Source organism: Porites lutea, chromosome 4, assembly GCF_958299795.1.
Source record: "Porites lutea chromosome 4, jaPorLute2.1, whole genome shotgun sequence".
Classification (NCBI taxonomy): Eukaryota; Metazoa; Cnidaria; class Anthozoa; order Scleractinia; family Poritidae; genus Porites; species Porites lutea.
In genome coordinates, this window is record NC_133204.1 from 32,519,008 (window position 1) to 32,532,310 (window position 13,303).

Below are 13,303 nucleotides of genomic sequence, written 5' to 3' on the forward strand. Positions count from 1 at the left end.
TAGTTCCGAGTGTAACGTGGCGTCGTTGTTTGCAAGTGTCCTGACTCATAAGAAATGAACAGATTTAAGAGAAAACGCGGACTGCAAGCAGTCCACTAGATCAGCGTCAGTTTACTTTCTCACTCTGTTCTCTAACGAATCATGCAGCGGCGGGTATTTTATCCCCATTATTTATTTATTTATTTATTTATTTATTTATACATTCATTTATATTATCTTCCTTTAGTAAAAAGCACTAGAGAATATATTTCTCTGTATGTTAATAAATAAATATAAAGTTAAATAACGATAGAAATGTACTTCTAAAATCAAAATAAAATAAGGATGAACATTTCTTTCCCTTATTATAATACACTTTAGTAAAAATATGAACCGTAGAAGGGTTTACTACGGAAGCCGAGAAGGGACAATCCAAAAATATTTTGCAAATCCAAAAAAATATTTTAAATCGCAATATTTTTCTCAAATCACTGTCGAAAAGTTTGACAAATCTAAAAAACTATTGCAAATCCTAAGAAAGTTTGTGGATCCGCAAATAACTTTCTCAATAATCCGAAAATATTTTGCAAATCCATAAATTTATTTCAAATCGCGATTTTTGTACAAATCATTCTTGAAGAGTCTGGTAAATCTAAAAAAGTATCGCAAATCCAAAGAAACTTATTGGATCCGCAAATAACTTTTTAGAAAACTCTAACATAGTTTAAAGTCAAAGAATCGTCTTCAAATCCAAAAAAATATTTTGGAAATCGTAAAAAACGTTTTGTCACATGCTTCTAAAATTTAAACTACAAAACTATCGATCCTACCGAGATTTTACTTTCACGATGTATTAGAGCAGCTGAAAACTAATTTTCATACCAATTTTCGCTTCAAAAGGGTTCTTGGTTCTGTGATAGAGTATGCTTGCATTTCTAAGGTTTTGCGTGACGCGGCATTTACATGACGGCCAAGAGAGTTGACAACTAGATTAAAAAACTGTGAAAGGTTTGAAAAAAATACGTTATTTCAAGGAATTTTGCTATCCAAACAGTTCATGTAAATATTATAAAAAGTATTCCTTTAATGTTTATGAGTTCCTCGAAGAAGAAATTCACGCTTTTGTAGCAAAACTCAGTAACAGATGTTTCTGTTGGTTTCCGTCCGCAATGTTGGAGCCCATCCAGGTGGGCACCAGCATGGCGTCTCCATACAAATCTCTATAAATTTGGGTAAAACATTTCTTCGGATATCTCGTATACGAAATATTCCTCTGACCTGAATCTTGGCGAGGGTCTTTGCATATTTACCTCCTTTCATTTCCCAGATTCTGGACTTTATCTATTGAGGGGTTTTGCTTTTTATTTTGATCTATTTTGAATGGCGTGACACTGAAAACCAGCAATACTGGCTGTTTCCCGCCATTTCCCCCATACAAAATGGCGAAGGAAGGAGGTTAGAACAGCGAGAACGATGTTCTGTCATAAATGTGGGAGAGAATTTGGGAACAATGAAATATTCTGCCCTTGGTGTGGAACACTAAAAAGACGTAAACAGGAAAGTGTGTTGTCCAGCTCGGGAGACGAGATTTGCTATAGAACATTACTTTAGAGGGGGATTTTGTTATTAGACCATTGTTCACTTTCTGGCAGAATACCATGGGATTTCAATGAACGTGAAGACTTTGAAGAGAAGGCTACGTCATTATGGGTTACGAAGAAGTAACCACCTTCATTCAGAACACACGATTTCCAAAATATTTTTTTGGATTTGAATTGATTCTTGGACTGTAAACTATTTTAGAGTTTTCTAAAAAGTTATTTGCGGATCCAATAATTCTTTGGATTTGCAATGTGTTTTTAGATTTACCAGACTCTTAAATAATGATTTGTACAAAAATTGCGATTTGAAATAATTTTATGGATTTGCAAAATATTTTCGGGTTATTGAGAAAGTTATTTGCGGATCCACAAATTTTCTTAGGATTTGCAATAGTTTTTTAGATTTGTCAAACTTTTCGACAGTCATTTGAGAAAAACATTGCGCTTTAAAATATTTTTTTGGATTTGCAAAATATTTTTGGATTGTCCCTCCTCGGCTTCCGTAGTTTTCAAAAGTCTGCATCTTGAATTTTCAATGTTATGAGGGATTTTTTACTTGTTAGATACGGGTTGACTGTTCGTGATACAGCCGACTGAAATCTTCGACTCGAAGTTAAGCTAGTGGCACTGTTACTTCGGCTTGATATCGCCGACCTCACGGGCGAATATCGATCATTTTCTGAGCGTAAGTCGTCGCCGGGAATAGAGGCAACAGAAATCTTGGGTACCTTCGGCTCGTCGGGTTTAACGGGCTTTACGCCTGGACGAAAGGAAGACTCCGGAGACAACTGTTCGGCGTAAAGGTTCATTATTTGACTCAAGAAAGCTAAAGATGAAGAATTATAGACACTAAAATGAGAGTACCAGCTGTATTCGTCATCCATGGTGGTTCTGTCTTTGGTGAGATTGCCGGTAGACGAACGAAAATGTGTTCGTGACATTCGTGGCATCAATGACTGTTCGCTTAATCGTCGGCTTAGTGTAGGTTTTGCTATTTTTGCTCTAGTTATTCCACGGCCTGCTGCGACAGGTTCATTCTCTTTGGGCAAAGACATTACAAATCTCGGGCTCTGGAGGGCCTCTTGGTCGTAAACACTAGGCGATTTAGCGCGCGGAGATGAGTTGTTCACAATATTTTCAATAGCAGCCTCCGCTGGTTGCTCTAATCCTAATTCTCGCCCAACTTCATCTTTGCGTGATGTCAGACCAGGTGCGGAAACTGAGTCATTCCACGCATATTTTCGTCTTCGAGGTTGCGTTTTTAAATTTTTCACTTCTTCTAGATCTTTAGTTTCATTTGAGCTTGTAAGTTTTCTTGATATTCTCGTCTTACGTTTCAATTTTTTCTCTTCAGACTTCACAATAAATTTGTCCGAAGGTAACTGTACAGATTCCTTTAAAAGAACAATTTTCTTGTTTTGAACTCTTTGCGGATTAGCGCGTCTTGTGTCGACGGTTCTATTAATTCCATATTTGCTATCTACAAAGCTACGAACTTGGCCTTTTAAAGGGGGCTCATCCTTCGAAGAAATAGACTCCAAGAAAGGGTTCACTTGAATATTCGCTGATGCATTACCTTCGGTCAGTAAAACCTGCGCGCAATTTTCGTGGCCGAGTCGTTTAGCTTCTAAGAAAGGAGTTCTGTCTTCGTGATTCCTAACGTCTATGTCGACTTGAAATTTTTTCAACTCATTAAGAAGAAACTTCACCAAGTCGACGTTACCCGTTCTGACAGAATGCATTAGTGGAGTATTCCCGTCAAGATCCTGCAGATTTAAATCGACATCCTGATCTGCCACGGTACAAATAAGCCGGACAATGTCTTCTTTCGCGTTCATACAGGCGTGAGATAACACATGTCTACCTTGTTGATCAACGGTGTTTACATTCGCACCATACTGCAATAAAAGTTTCAGCAAATTGTGACGCGTTCGGGATTTTTCGTCCGGTAGCTGGGCTGCGCGCATGAGAGGAGTTAATCCTTCTTCATCTGCAAAGTTCACGTCCACTCCGCTCTCTAGTAGATGCCTCGTCTGGTAGATTCGTCCATCGCATATTGACTCCTTCAGCCTTAACATACTCGGAGTCGTCAAAGTACCCTTCATGGTGTGTGTAAGAATAAGAGACAGTTAAACAATCTCGTGATGTTGCGCTTTCTGGCTTGAAGTCCAATATTACCTCCTTAAACCTCCTCTGCTCGATAAACTTAACAACAAATTGCGGATTTATGAGGCCACGGTATTGTTTCGCAAATTGAGCAACTATTATTGACCTTTGTGTTATGTTACGACAGTTGCTAAGGGGAATAATGAATTCCGATACGCAACAGTACTCTCAGCTTGAAAATGAAAGAGTTTTATATTGTATTTAACTGATTAATTGAACCTTTCAATCTTAAAATAACAACTGGAAGAAAGGCGGCTTATAAACATTGTTTGGCGTTTGCTTTGAACTTGCTTTTGAATGAGGTGGTTTACATGCTGCGGATTATCTGTTACCGCTGTTAACAAATCTTTCCCTTTAAGAGGTACCAACCGTTTTAATGTCTCAAAGCCAGATTATCTTTATTAACACTGAGAACACCTGATAATACAAAGTTCAGTTTATCCATTGCCGAAAAAATCCGATTGCTCCGCTACACCCTGTTTTCAGTGTTCTTTCGGGCTAATATGACTTGCTCGTGGTGCTCGGCCACCATATCGGGTCAATACGACGGAGATAAGGAGCTTCGTCCCACTTTGGCGAGGTTGCGAGATCAGCGTTTAGGGTCCCCAGTTTATAACGCAAAAAAAAAAAAAACGCGAGGGCTAAAGTTTAATCCGGGTTTCTTTTTCTCTCGTTCAAACGCATTTAATCGTATCATTTTCTCTAATTCTTTGTAGAGCATCCAATGAACAAATTGTAGACAAAAAGAAAAATATATATCTGAACTTTGAATTTCATTCGCAGGCCTCTGCCTATAGGTCATTTTAATTCAGGTTTGAACAACCGGGCCCAGATATATTTGGAGAGCGAGATTGGGGGGGAAAACGAAGAAGGGGAAATTGAGAAGAGCGGCGCTTCTCAATCTTAACTATTGCTTCGCTCGCTTTGTTTTTTGTTTGTTTGTTTTTTTTCTGGAACAGGCTAGCTTTTTCCCTATTTCACTCTGTCGACTGAACCACGTAACGCAGTCATACTCATGTTGCTTGTACCTTCGATGTCTTCTCGGTTCATTTGACGCCACTGGCACCGCAGGATCGCCTTGAATGTTTTCCGAAAGTCTTTGTTAAAGGTCCCGTATATTAGCGGATTACATCCCGAGTTGAGCATCGAGAACACTTCGGCGGATTCTATCGCGATGGACGAGACGCAGCTCTGACATGCGCAGTAGATGATAAGCATGATGTTGAGCGGCCCCCAACAGAGAATGAAGACTCCAACGACAATTGCCACGGAAAGAGTGATTTTTCGCTCCTTATCCAACTTTCTTCGTCGTTTTTCCTGCTCAGTTCCGCCTACCTATGAAGAAAAGGACAGTGAAAGTTAAGACTTCGGTAATGAAAAGTCATCAAATTATTAGGCTGATTTAGCAACAGAATGGAAAGGTCAGTTGACGACGGGAAAGCGTGAACCGGGAGGGACTAAGCTCGACTTCCGGTGCCCAATTTGCCGCTCTGCCATTGGTCGAGCCAGTTGTTTGATTTGAGCACGCCGTCGTCAACTGACGTTCCTGTTCTGTTGTTAAATCAGCCTAACTGGCATTACTGTCATCACTTAAATATTTCACTGTCATAAACGAGAAAGCGGCTTAGCTTTTCACCTAAGGGTACCCAGCAGAGGCGTTGAACTACTGTTACTGACCCAAAATCTCGTGTTTATCGTTGTTGTTACAATAATCATCGTGACTAAGTTACTACAGAACGGGTGGCGGCATCCAAAATACCGCGGAGGCAATTCAGAATGAGTGTTTTTCAGTTTTTGCCTGACACTGGCCATTGGTTCAATTATAATATTTTTATTTCATTGATTTCTTCTGATTATTTTAACTTTTTGTCATTATTTCTTATAAGTTGTTTCACGGATTAACGTCATAATATCCAGTAAGCGCCCCGTCTTGAATACCGTGCCCCCTCCCCCTCACTTTATCAAATTAATAGTAGGTCATAAAAGGAAAACGCACTCTATTGTAACAGTTTTGGCTTCGACTATAGAGGAATCAGTAACGGCGAATATACAGTCGACCGTCTTTTTCATTAAGTCTCTTCCATTTATTTCTATATCCATGTGCTTGCAGAGTTCCTTTATGTGCGTCATCTCCTCTTTTAATTTTTGTCGTATTGTCGCGCACTAGTTCCCAGGAGTAACTAGACTATTCTCTTGTTCGTGTAAAGGAAAACGTAATAAGCGGCCCTACCTTTCGATTAAACGCCCATCCTTTTTGGCTGAAATAAGCGCCCGTGTGCTTATTCGATGAAATACGGTTAGTAAAATCAAGTTAACTCACTCTAGATCACCGCACAAGTATATTCTAATGAGGAGTCACTCCCCTTTTTTTCTGTTTGGCTTCTCCCTCTTTGACTTCTTTCGATTGCGAATTCTTGAACATTATTACGTAATTTCCACTTTCCTCCCACTTTCCACCCATTTATGACTCCCACCGGTTCCCGTCCTTTCCTCTACCACTTCCCGTACACTTCTCCCGGGTTCCCAGACCCCTATTCCTCTCCCAAAAACAAAGGAGCAGCATTGTATCCTTCATCTCACCGTCATAGAAGCAATCTTATGTGCCTGAAGCCGCGCCACTTGAAATATCTTACAATAAGCCAGGCAGGTGATGGTCAGCGGTGTGAGACAGACAGTAACATGTAGAAAGAGGATGTAGCTTGGCGCGAGATGCAGGTGATACTGGCAGTACCCTCCCTGAATACGAGGACGGACATTTCGCCAGCCAAGGTACGGAAATACAGACACCACAAGAGACAGAGTCCAAATAAAGCCGATCAAATAAGCCACGCGTCTGGTTGTTACTATAGCCTGGTAGCGTAAAGCGTTATTTATTGCTGAGAAGAATCAAAATACTATTTTCAGATTGTTAAATTTTGCAGAGTAGGAGTGAATCCCGTTTGCCTGTTTGCTTCCTAACTCAGAAAAGGGAAGTTTTCCACCCTTCCCAGCCGTCAAAGCGGCAACAAAGAACAAATCTGTTATACAGTAGAACCTCGATAGGCGAACTCGGATAACTCAAATTCCCCGTTAACTCGAACTAACTTTCCCGTTTCCCTTGATCCAAATTTCATTGAAATTTATCCCGATAACTCGACGAGCCCCTGCTAACTATATATTCGAACTGTTTTTCGTTTCCCTTCAGAGTTTGAGTTACCGGATTTCTACTGTACGTACGTATATTGAAAGGTTGATGAAATTTTCAGGCAAAAGACCTTTAAATCCCTTATGCATTGTCGTAACATATTCCTCTCGTATACAGCTTCAAAAAAGGTTGTCGGAGGGAACGGCGAATGTCGAGCGGAGGTTACACGACCGAAAGGAACTGTGGTTACGCTATTTGATATGCAAAATTTCACAAGTTCCTTTCACGTTACGTGAAAATAAAGACAAGCAACTATATGAATAGCCTCTCAGGCAGGCGCTTTTAGGGGAGCTCGTATTTCGTCCGGCTCCCCACAAACGCCTGCTCAACCGAGGACAACATTCCTTTCCCACGCTTAGTCAATCACGTTGTACTTTCCAAATTCTGGAAAGTTGACCTTGACCGCATGAAACTTTGAGAAACCTTCATGACCTCTAATAAATTTTACTCTCAGAGCGGCAAAAGTAAGATTTACTCTCTCAGATTTTAGAATTCTCCGTGCACTGCATAACCTTAGCGAAGGAAAGAAAAGAAGGAAAAAGGTAACTCTTGGGTCACGTTTTTTCACTATCACGAGCTTATGAGTCACGTTTAGGCTGTCAAAACTTTATTTCAAAACCGTTGATTGGTCACTTACCACGCGAATGTAACAATGGGAAAGGAATGTTGTCCTCGGTTGAGCAGGCGTTTGTGGGCAGGGAAGTAATACAAGCTCCCCTAAAAACGCCCGAGTGGGAGGCTACTATATGAACGTTTGTCTGAGGGTTCTTGACGGCGAAGACAAAAGAAACTCACGCTTTTTTCAATTGATAGACGTTCCTTGTTTCCTCGTATGAAGGGCCTATTAATTGTCTCCGACTTTACATCGCCAGTCACAAGAAATTTAGAAATATAGCGCTCAATTGTTCTTTCAGAAACGCCCAGGAAAAGTGAAGCCTCTGCAACTGAATGCTGAAGAACATGGACAAACCATATAACCCGCCATCGAAGGTCTTTACTAAATGGAGCTGGCATCATTGATTACCATAGATATAGAGGATATTACACGGTGGCAAGAAGATATGAATTTTATGTTCGAGTGGCAAGAACAATATCTCACGAGTGAGCGAAGCGAACGAGTGAGATATTGTTCTTTCCACGAGAACATAAAATTCATATCTTCGAGCCAACGTGTAATGTTCTTTTTATTATATGGAGAAACCAATTTAACAAAAGCAAAAGGCGGGAATCTTGACGTCATTGAACGATACGACACTCACAAAGGTGACATACGGAAAATACGCCACTCGGGTCCCGGATGAAGTGGCGTATTGAATCTACGAGTGGTTTAGTTCCCAGTAAAACACTGTCCTCCATATAATAAATAACAATTATTCACCGAAGTGGAGGTGGCTAGTCCTGGATATTTACCGAACTGCGAAGCAGTGAGGTAAATATCCACGACTAGCCACCGACACTGAGGTGAATAATTGTTTTAGTATATACTAAAACAGTGAGATAATTGAGCACAAAAATGACGATTTCTAACTCAAATACTGTTGCCAACGAGTACAATTTTGGCGCGTAATGACCGGGCGGCCGCGGCCGTCGCTTTTTCTTGCCGACAATTAAAACTTTTGAAGGCATTTGTTTAGCTCTTGCGGGGAAATTTCTTCAAAAGGAGTTGTGAATTCTTTTTGTATTTAAAATCATTCTGTAAAAAAAGATTATTAAATTTAGTTTTAAGCTTATTTATGAACAACTCAACCAAATAAAGTAAGCAAGACTTAAACTTAATTTGCATTTGTAAACAAAAAACTTTTTCACCGGTTTTATCGATAAATTCATGTCAAAAAGACAAAGCTTTACCTGTTAAAACTTCCAATCCGATCTTCGTCACCTTCTTCGTGTTCTTCGGAAACAGCTTGCTTGATTAGTTGCGAAATTTCTTTGTTTGTTTACGGCAGCAAACCGGGAAGGCATTTTGCTCGCAACGTACGCGAGTTTGGCGTCGCTCGCTCGGAGGAACTGGAGGTGAATCAATGAATAGTGCAGGATATTCACTGATTGAGTAGCCAATCAGAGCGCGCGAAAAACACTATCCACTGTTTTAGTATATACTAAAGTTGATTATTTACCTTCAACCCACAGTTCCTTTTGGTCGTACAATCTCCGTTCGACAATTGCCATACGCCGTTCTCTCCGACAACCTTTTTTGAAATAGGTGTATCTACTATACTAGTTGGGCTGTCGTGCATCGTATGAGATGCCGCGCCCAGGCCCCAAGTGTCGAGTGTTGTTTTCACTAAATGCCTTTTCGTATTTGTCGGAGCGCACATTCTAGCCCATTATAATTGGAACCTGCAGTAGTATTTTGCAATGATACAAAGTTCACAGGGCGAATACATCCGCGTTTAAGTGCAGATACTTGACTGGCTCATCCTCAATAAATTATTCCAGGAGCCAATAACTATGACATTGAAAGTATCGCTTTAGTTAAGTATTAGTCTATATTTACTGTGTTTGTTTGTCTTACCTAAATATCTATCCACACTAATGAAAAGCAAATGAAGACACGATGCACTCAAGAACACTTCTGTAAGGAATATGGTTGTGTGACATAGCTGCTGACCATAAGACAGGTCTGGACCATATACCTGAGTGACAGATATTAAGGGGAAAATAACCACGCCCACCGGAAGATCAGCGAAGGCCAGGCTCACTATCAAAGCATTGGTAGCTGATCGAAGCTTCTTATTGAGGATAACTGCTACAATAACGAAACCATTCCCTAGCATAAAGAGGTTACCTTCAATTGATATAATGATGAAATTCATTAAAGCGTGATTTAAATTATTACGAGTGAGTTAACTATCATCCAGTTTAGATTCAATGGTACAAAGTATCGTTCTGTAAAGTTACGGAATTTTTCGTTCACTAACATAATAATTATTGAGTACGAAGAAATGGTAACCTGGGTACCTATGGACACAGTGCCTGTGGACGAGAGTCTTCTCGATTTCCATGGAAGCAGCGGCCGCCGCCATATTGGAAATCGAGTTACTCGAAATCGAGAAGACCCTGGGGACGAGCTTAGAGGATTTAGACGGCTAAAGAAAAGAAGTACGGGTCGTATGGAATGCTGGGAAGGACAAATTCAAAGAAGATACGATCTTCGTTTAGAATTCGAATGATGCAATGCAATCTGATCAGATTTGTCCCAGGATAGACCGGCAATGAGAGAATGATTTTAAATGCTAATTTCCCTTATCATAGTATATTTCTTAGCACAATGGGAAATTTTGTTGAATTCGCTAATATCTATAACCTAATATTAACTGTTATGTTGCCGTAATAAAAGTATTGATGATCCTCAAATCTACGATTTCAATGATGAGTTCAGCCGACAACCAAATTGCCTATTTCATTATCTACAAAACCTTAATCTTCCGAAATAATTTCCTCCTAAGATATCGTATTCGAGTTTTTTGTCATTTTTAATCAATCGGTCATTTGTTTTAATTTTGTTTTATTTAAACATATAAGGCGTATGTCAACTCTATTCGACCTTTAATAAAACTTCTCAAATTTTAAATGGAGGTTTTGTTCAGTTTTCTGTCATTTTTTGACAAGAACGTCACTGTTTCTGAGTTTTCAATAAGTTTAAAATACTCGGATTATTCACTGATTATTTGGACACGTTGCTTTGCTGATTCATCAGCTGTTTTCATCTTGTGCTGACGTTGAAAACGCTATCCGGGGGGACTTCCCTAATAGGCCTTGACGGTTATGTTCGGTTAAAGTTGATATATAGTAGCAAGTCCACAGCAACAAACTGTTGAGTGGTGCCGGTCGAGATCTCTCTCAGTTTTGGACGTCAAATCAGTACAAACAGCTTCATGCAATATATTAAACAGCCAACTGATTTTGATGATGGCAAAGCGATGAACAAGTAAACAAATAAAATTAAACCAAAAATATATTTGTTCCAATTTGCTCGATAATTTGGTTGGAAGTGAAACTTTCTACATAGGCCAAAAGAATAATTAAAATAAAACTGAAAAATCGTTGGAAATAAAGGTTTGAAAAATTAAAATGATTGTCAATCATTTACAGGGTAGTGAAATCAACAACCTTGTTTTAAACAAAAAAAATGGTTTGACACCCCTTCCCAAACTTCTCTTGAGTGCCTCCTCCCCCCCCCCCCCCCCCCCTCCAGAAAGCGCTTCTTTTGGTTAGTTGAGTATTCTGCGAGCGCCGCAAACATTTGAATAGAAACCAAGGACCAGCAAAACATGAATAATCTAGAGTTTCCTGATTAAGTAAAAAGATAATTGGAGAAGACAGCCGATGATACATTTAAATCTCACACGTCTTCAGTTGCCTAAAGTTCTCACGGATATCACGGATATTAAAACTTGAGGCTGTTGGGACGGTTATGCGGTTAAACTAAAATTAATCTATTAAATTGTGTGCAATATTCATTACCATACAGGTTACAAAGCCGAAAAGGACCATATTAAAACGAAAATAAGAAAAAAATACAAATCGATGTTGGAGGTGACATTGGTGACGTAAACATTCAAGTCGATAGGTGCCTTATTGAAATTGATTAATCCTGATTTGCTTTGCCCGCAAATGACAAACACATATTATCTGTGGATATTTGACGTGAGAATTTACAATCACAGTTTTTCCCCATTTGAAACTGTTTGGCCCTTAATTTTAATTCAGGGAAATAATATCAAATTCAAAATATAATTTGGCCCACCAGATGAAATAACTGAAAAGCTATCACCAATAACAACAACACATTTTTTTTCATGTATTTTCATTTTACATGTATTTTTTTTTTCAGAAATCGCAGTGCGAGTCTGAATTTAAGACTGCCAAATGGAGTATTGTTGTGGCGAGATAAAACAGTTTTTTAATGTTAACATCTGTTTACTCAGCTTGAGCATAAAAATCATCTGAAGGTACTTTGTAAAAAGAGACCAGAGATTTGTCTCTTCGATATCTTTCTTTCTTGCTAGCGGACCTTATAAACGAGATGCGAATTGCCACTGCGGAAAAATCGATCCGATTTTGGCAATTTCTAATTTCCCGTTCGTTTTCTTATAAACCCGGGAATAGAAAGTATATATATAAAAGTCTCACACTTGCGGAAGAAATAGAGTTACCGTACATTTTCAGTTTGACGGTCTAAATAAACTTTGATTTGAGGGCGTTCTTGAAAACGGATAAGAAATGCTGGCAGCCTTCTACTATTGCACTAACATTTGGTTTGTGCCCGGACTACAATCAAGGAATTTAATGCGAGTAAAACTAATAAAGGCCGCTGTCTTAGTTTATAATAAGGGGAAAGTTATCTCCTTTCAGCATACATACAGAAAATTTCCATTGTTCATTTCGCCATCTTTGTTCTTATTAAAATTCGCTTAGTTCTGTCAGGAACTTACAATGAACTAAGTAGATCACTACTTTACCACAGTATGTAGTAGAATAAAGCTTACCTACAACGGTTAACGGCAACGAAACAACAAACGCAGCGTAGAAAAGGATTTTCAACTCAAGCGGATGATTTGATTCTGTAAAACTCTCCCCATGAGTAGAATTCCCCATCGGTAAACACGGAGTTATATTCCTTCCCCGGCAGTGAATAAACCTTGAAACTGAACGCCGTTAAATAGCCCAAGTATACAAATGGCATGTGTATTCACGATGAGTAGTTATCCAAGGAGATCAAAGGACTACGATACATCGGGCCGAACTTTTAATATCGAGACGCCTATTTTTGAGTAAACATTACATTAGTGACTACTTATGTCACATGACACCTTTATTTGGTAGTCTGCCAGGCAAACGCTTTTTTAGAAAGCTCTGATCAGGCCGAGTTTGAGCAGCTTTCTTCCCATGATTCGCCTTTCCACACCGGAACATATTTACAAAGCAACACAGAACATAAAGCCTAATGTCAAGTGAATCTTTCAGCAGCGAAACCAAGATTGGGAGATTCTAATGTTATTATCCATTAACTAAAACTGGCAATAAATCCTTACTTCCACAACACTTCAAATTCTAAGTAATAAAGTGACTGACCAATTCTTTTCTGCCAATAACAGCTCCAGGAAAGCCAATGATCGCCCGGATGCGAAACGTGTTGAGAGAAAATAACGGAGACAGCCAAAATTTGATGGAAGTTTTTTACAGGTAATTCACCGCCACTGGCACAGAAAATTAACGCCGAAGGATGACATTTCCATCAATGCAATAGTACCGCGTTTTCAAAGATTGACAGATCTGTCATTTTTTTCAACACCATCATTCAGCGCTCCAAATATTTGGACAGAGGGCCTCAGAGTGCGGTTTTATTATTGAGTTAGTTTTGAGTTAG

General features: G+C 39.3%; 2 protein-coding genes across 2 annotated transcripts; both read right to left on the reverse strand.

Annotated features, from left to right (window-relative positions):
* Window positions 1–2,065: 2,065 nt before the first annotated feature.
* Window positions 2,066–3,716, reverse strand: LOC140935427 (uncharacterized). The gene has a single exon (XM_073384978.1). It carries the CDS (start codon window positions 3,683–3,685, stop codon window positions 2,090–2,092), a length of 1,596 nt encoding a protein of 531 aa, XP_073241079.1. The 5' UTR covers window positions 3,686–3,716; the 3' UTR covers window positions 2,066–2,089.
* Window positions 3,717–4,412: 696 nt separating this feature from the next.
* LOC140935428 (histamine H2 receptor-like) lies at window positions 4,413–13,287 on the reverse strand. The gene is made up of 4 exons (XM_073384979.1): window positions 12,423–13,287; window positions 9,446–9,700; window positions 6,327–6,622; window positions 4,413–5,081 (listed from the first exon to the last, which is right to left on the reverse strand). The coding sequence occupies exons 1-4, from the start codon at window positions 12,529–12,531 to the stop codon at window positions 4,719–4,721; spliced, it is 1,023 nt and encodes a 340-aa protein (XP_073241080.1). The 5' UTR covers window positions 12,532–13,287; the 3' UTR covers window positions 4,413–4,718.
* Between the last annotated feature and the right edge of the window lie 16 nt (window positions 13,288–13,303).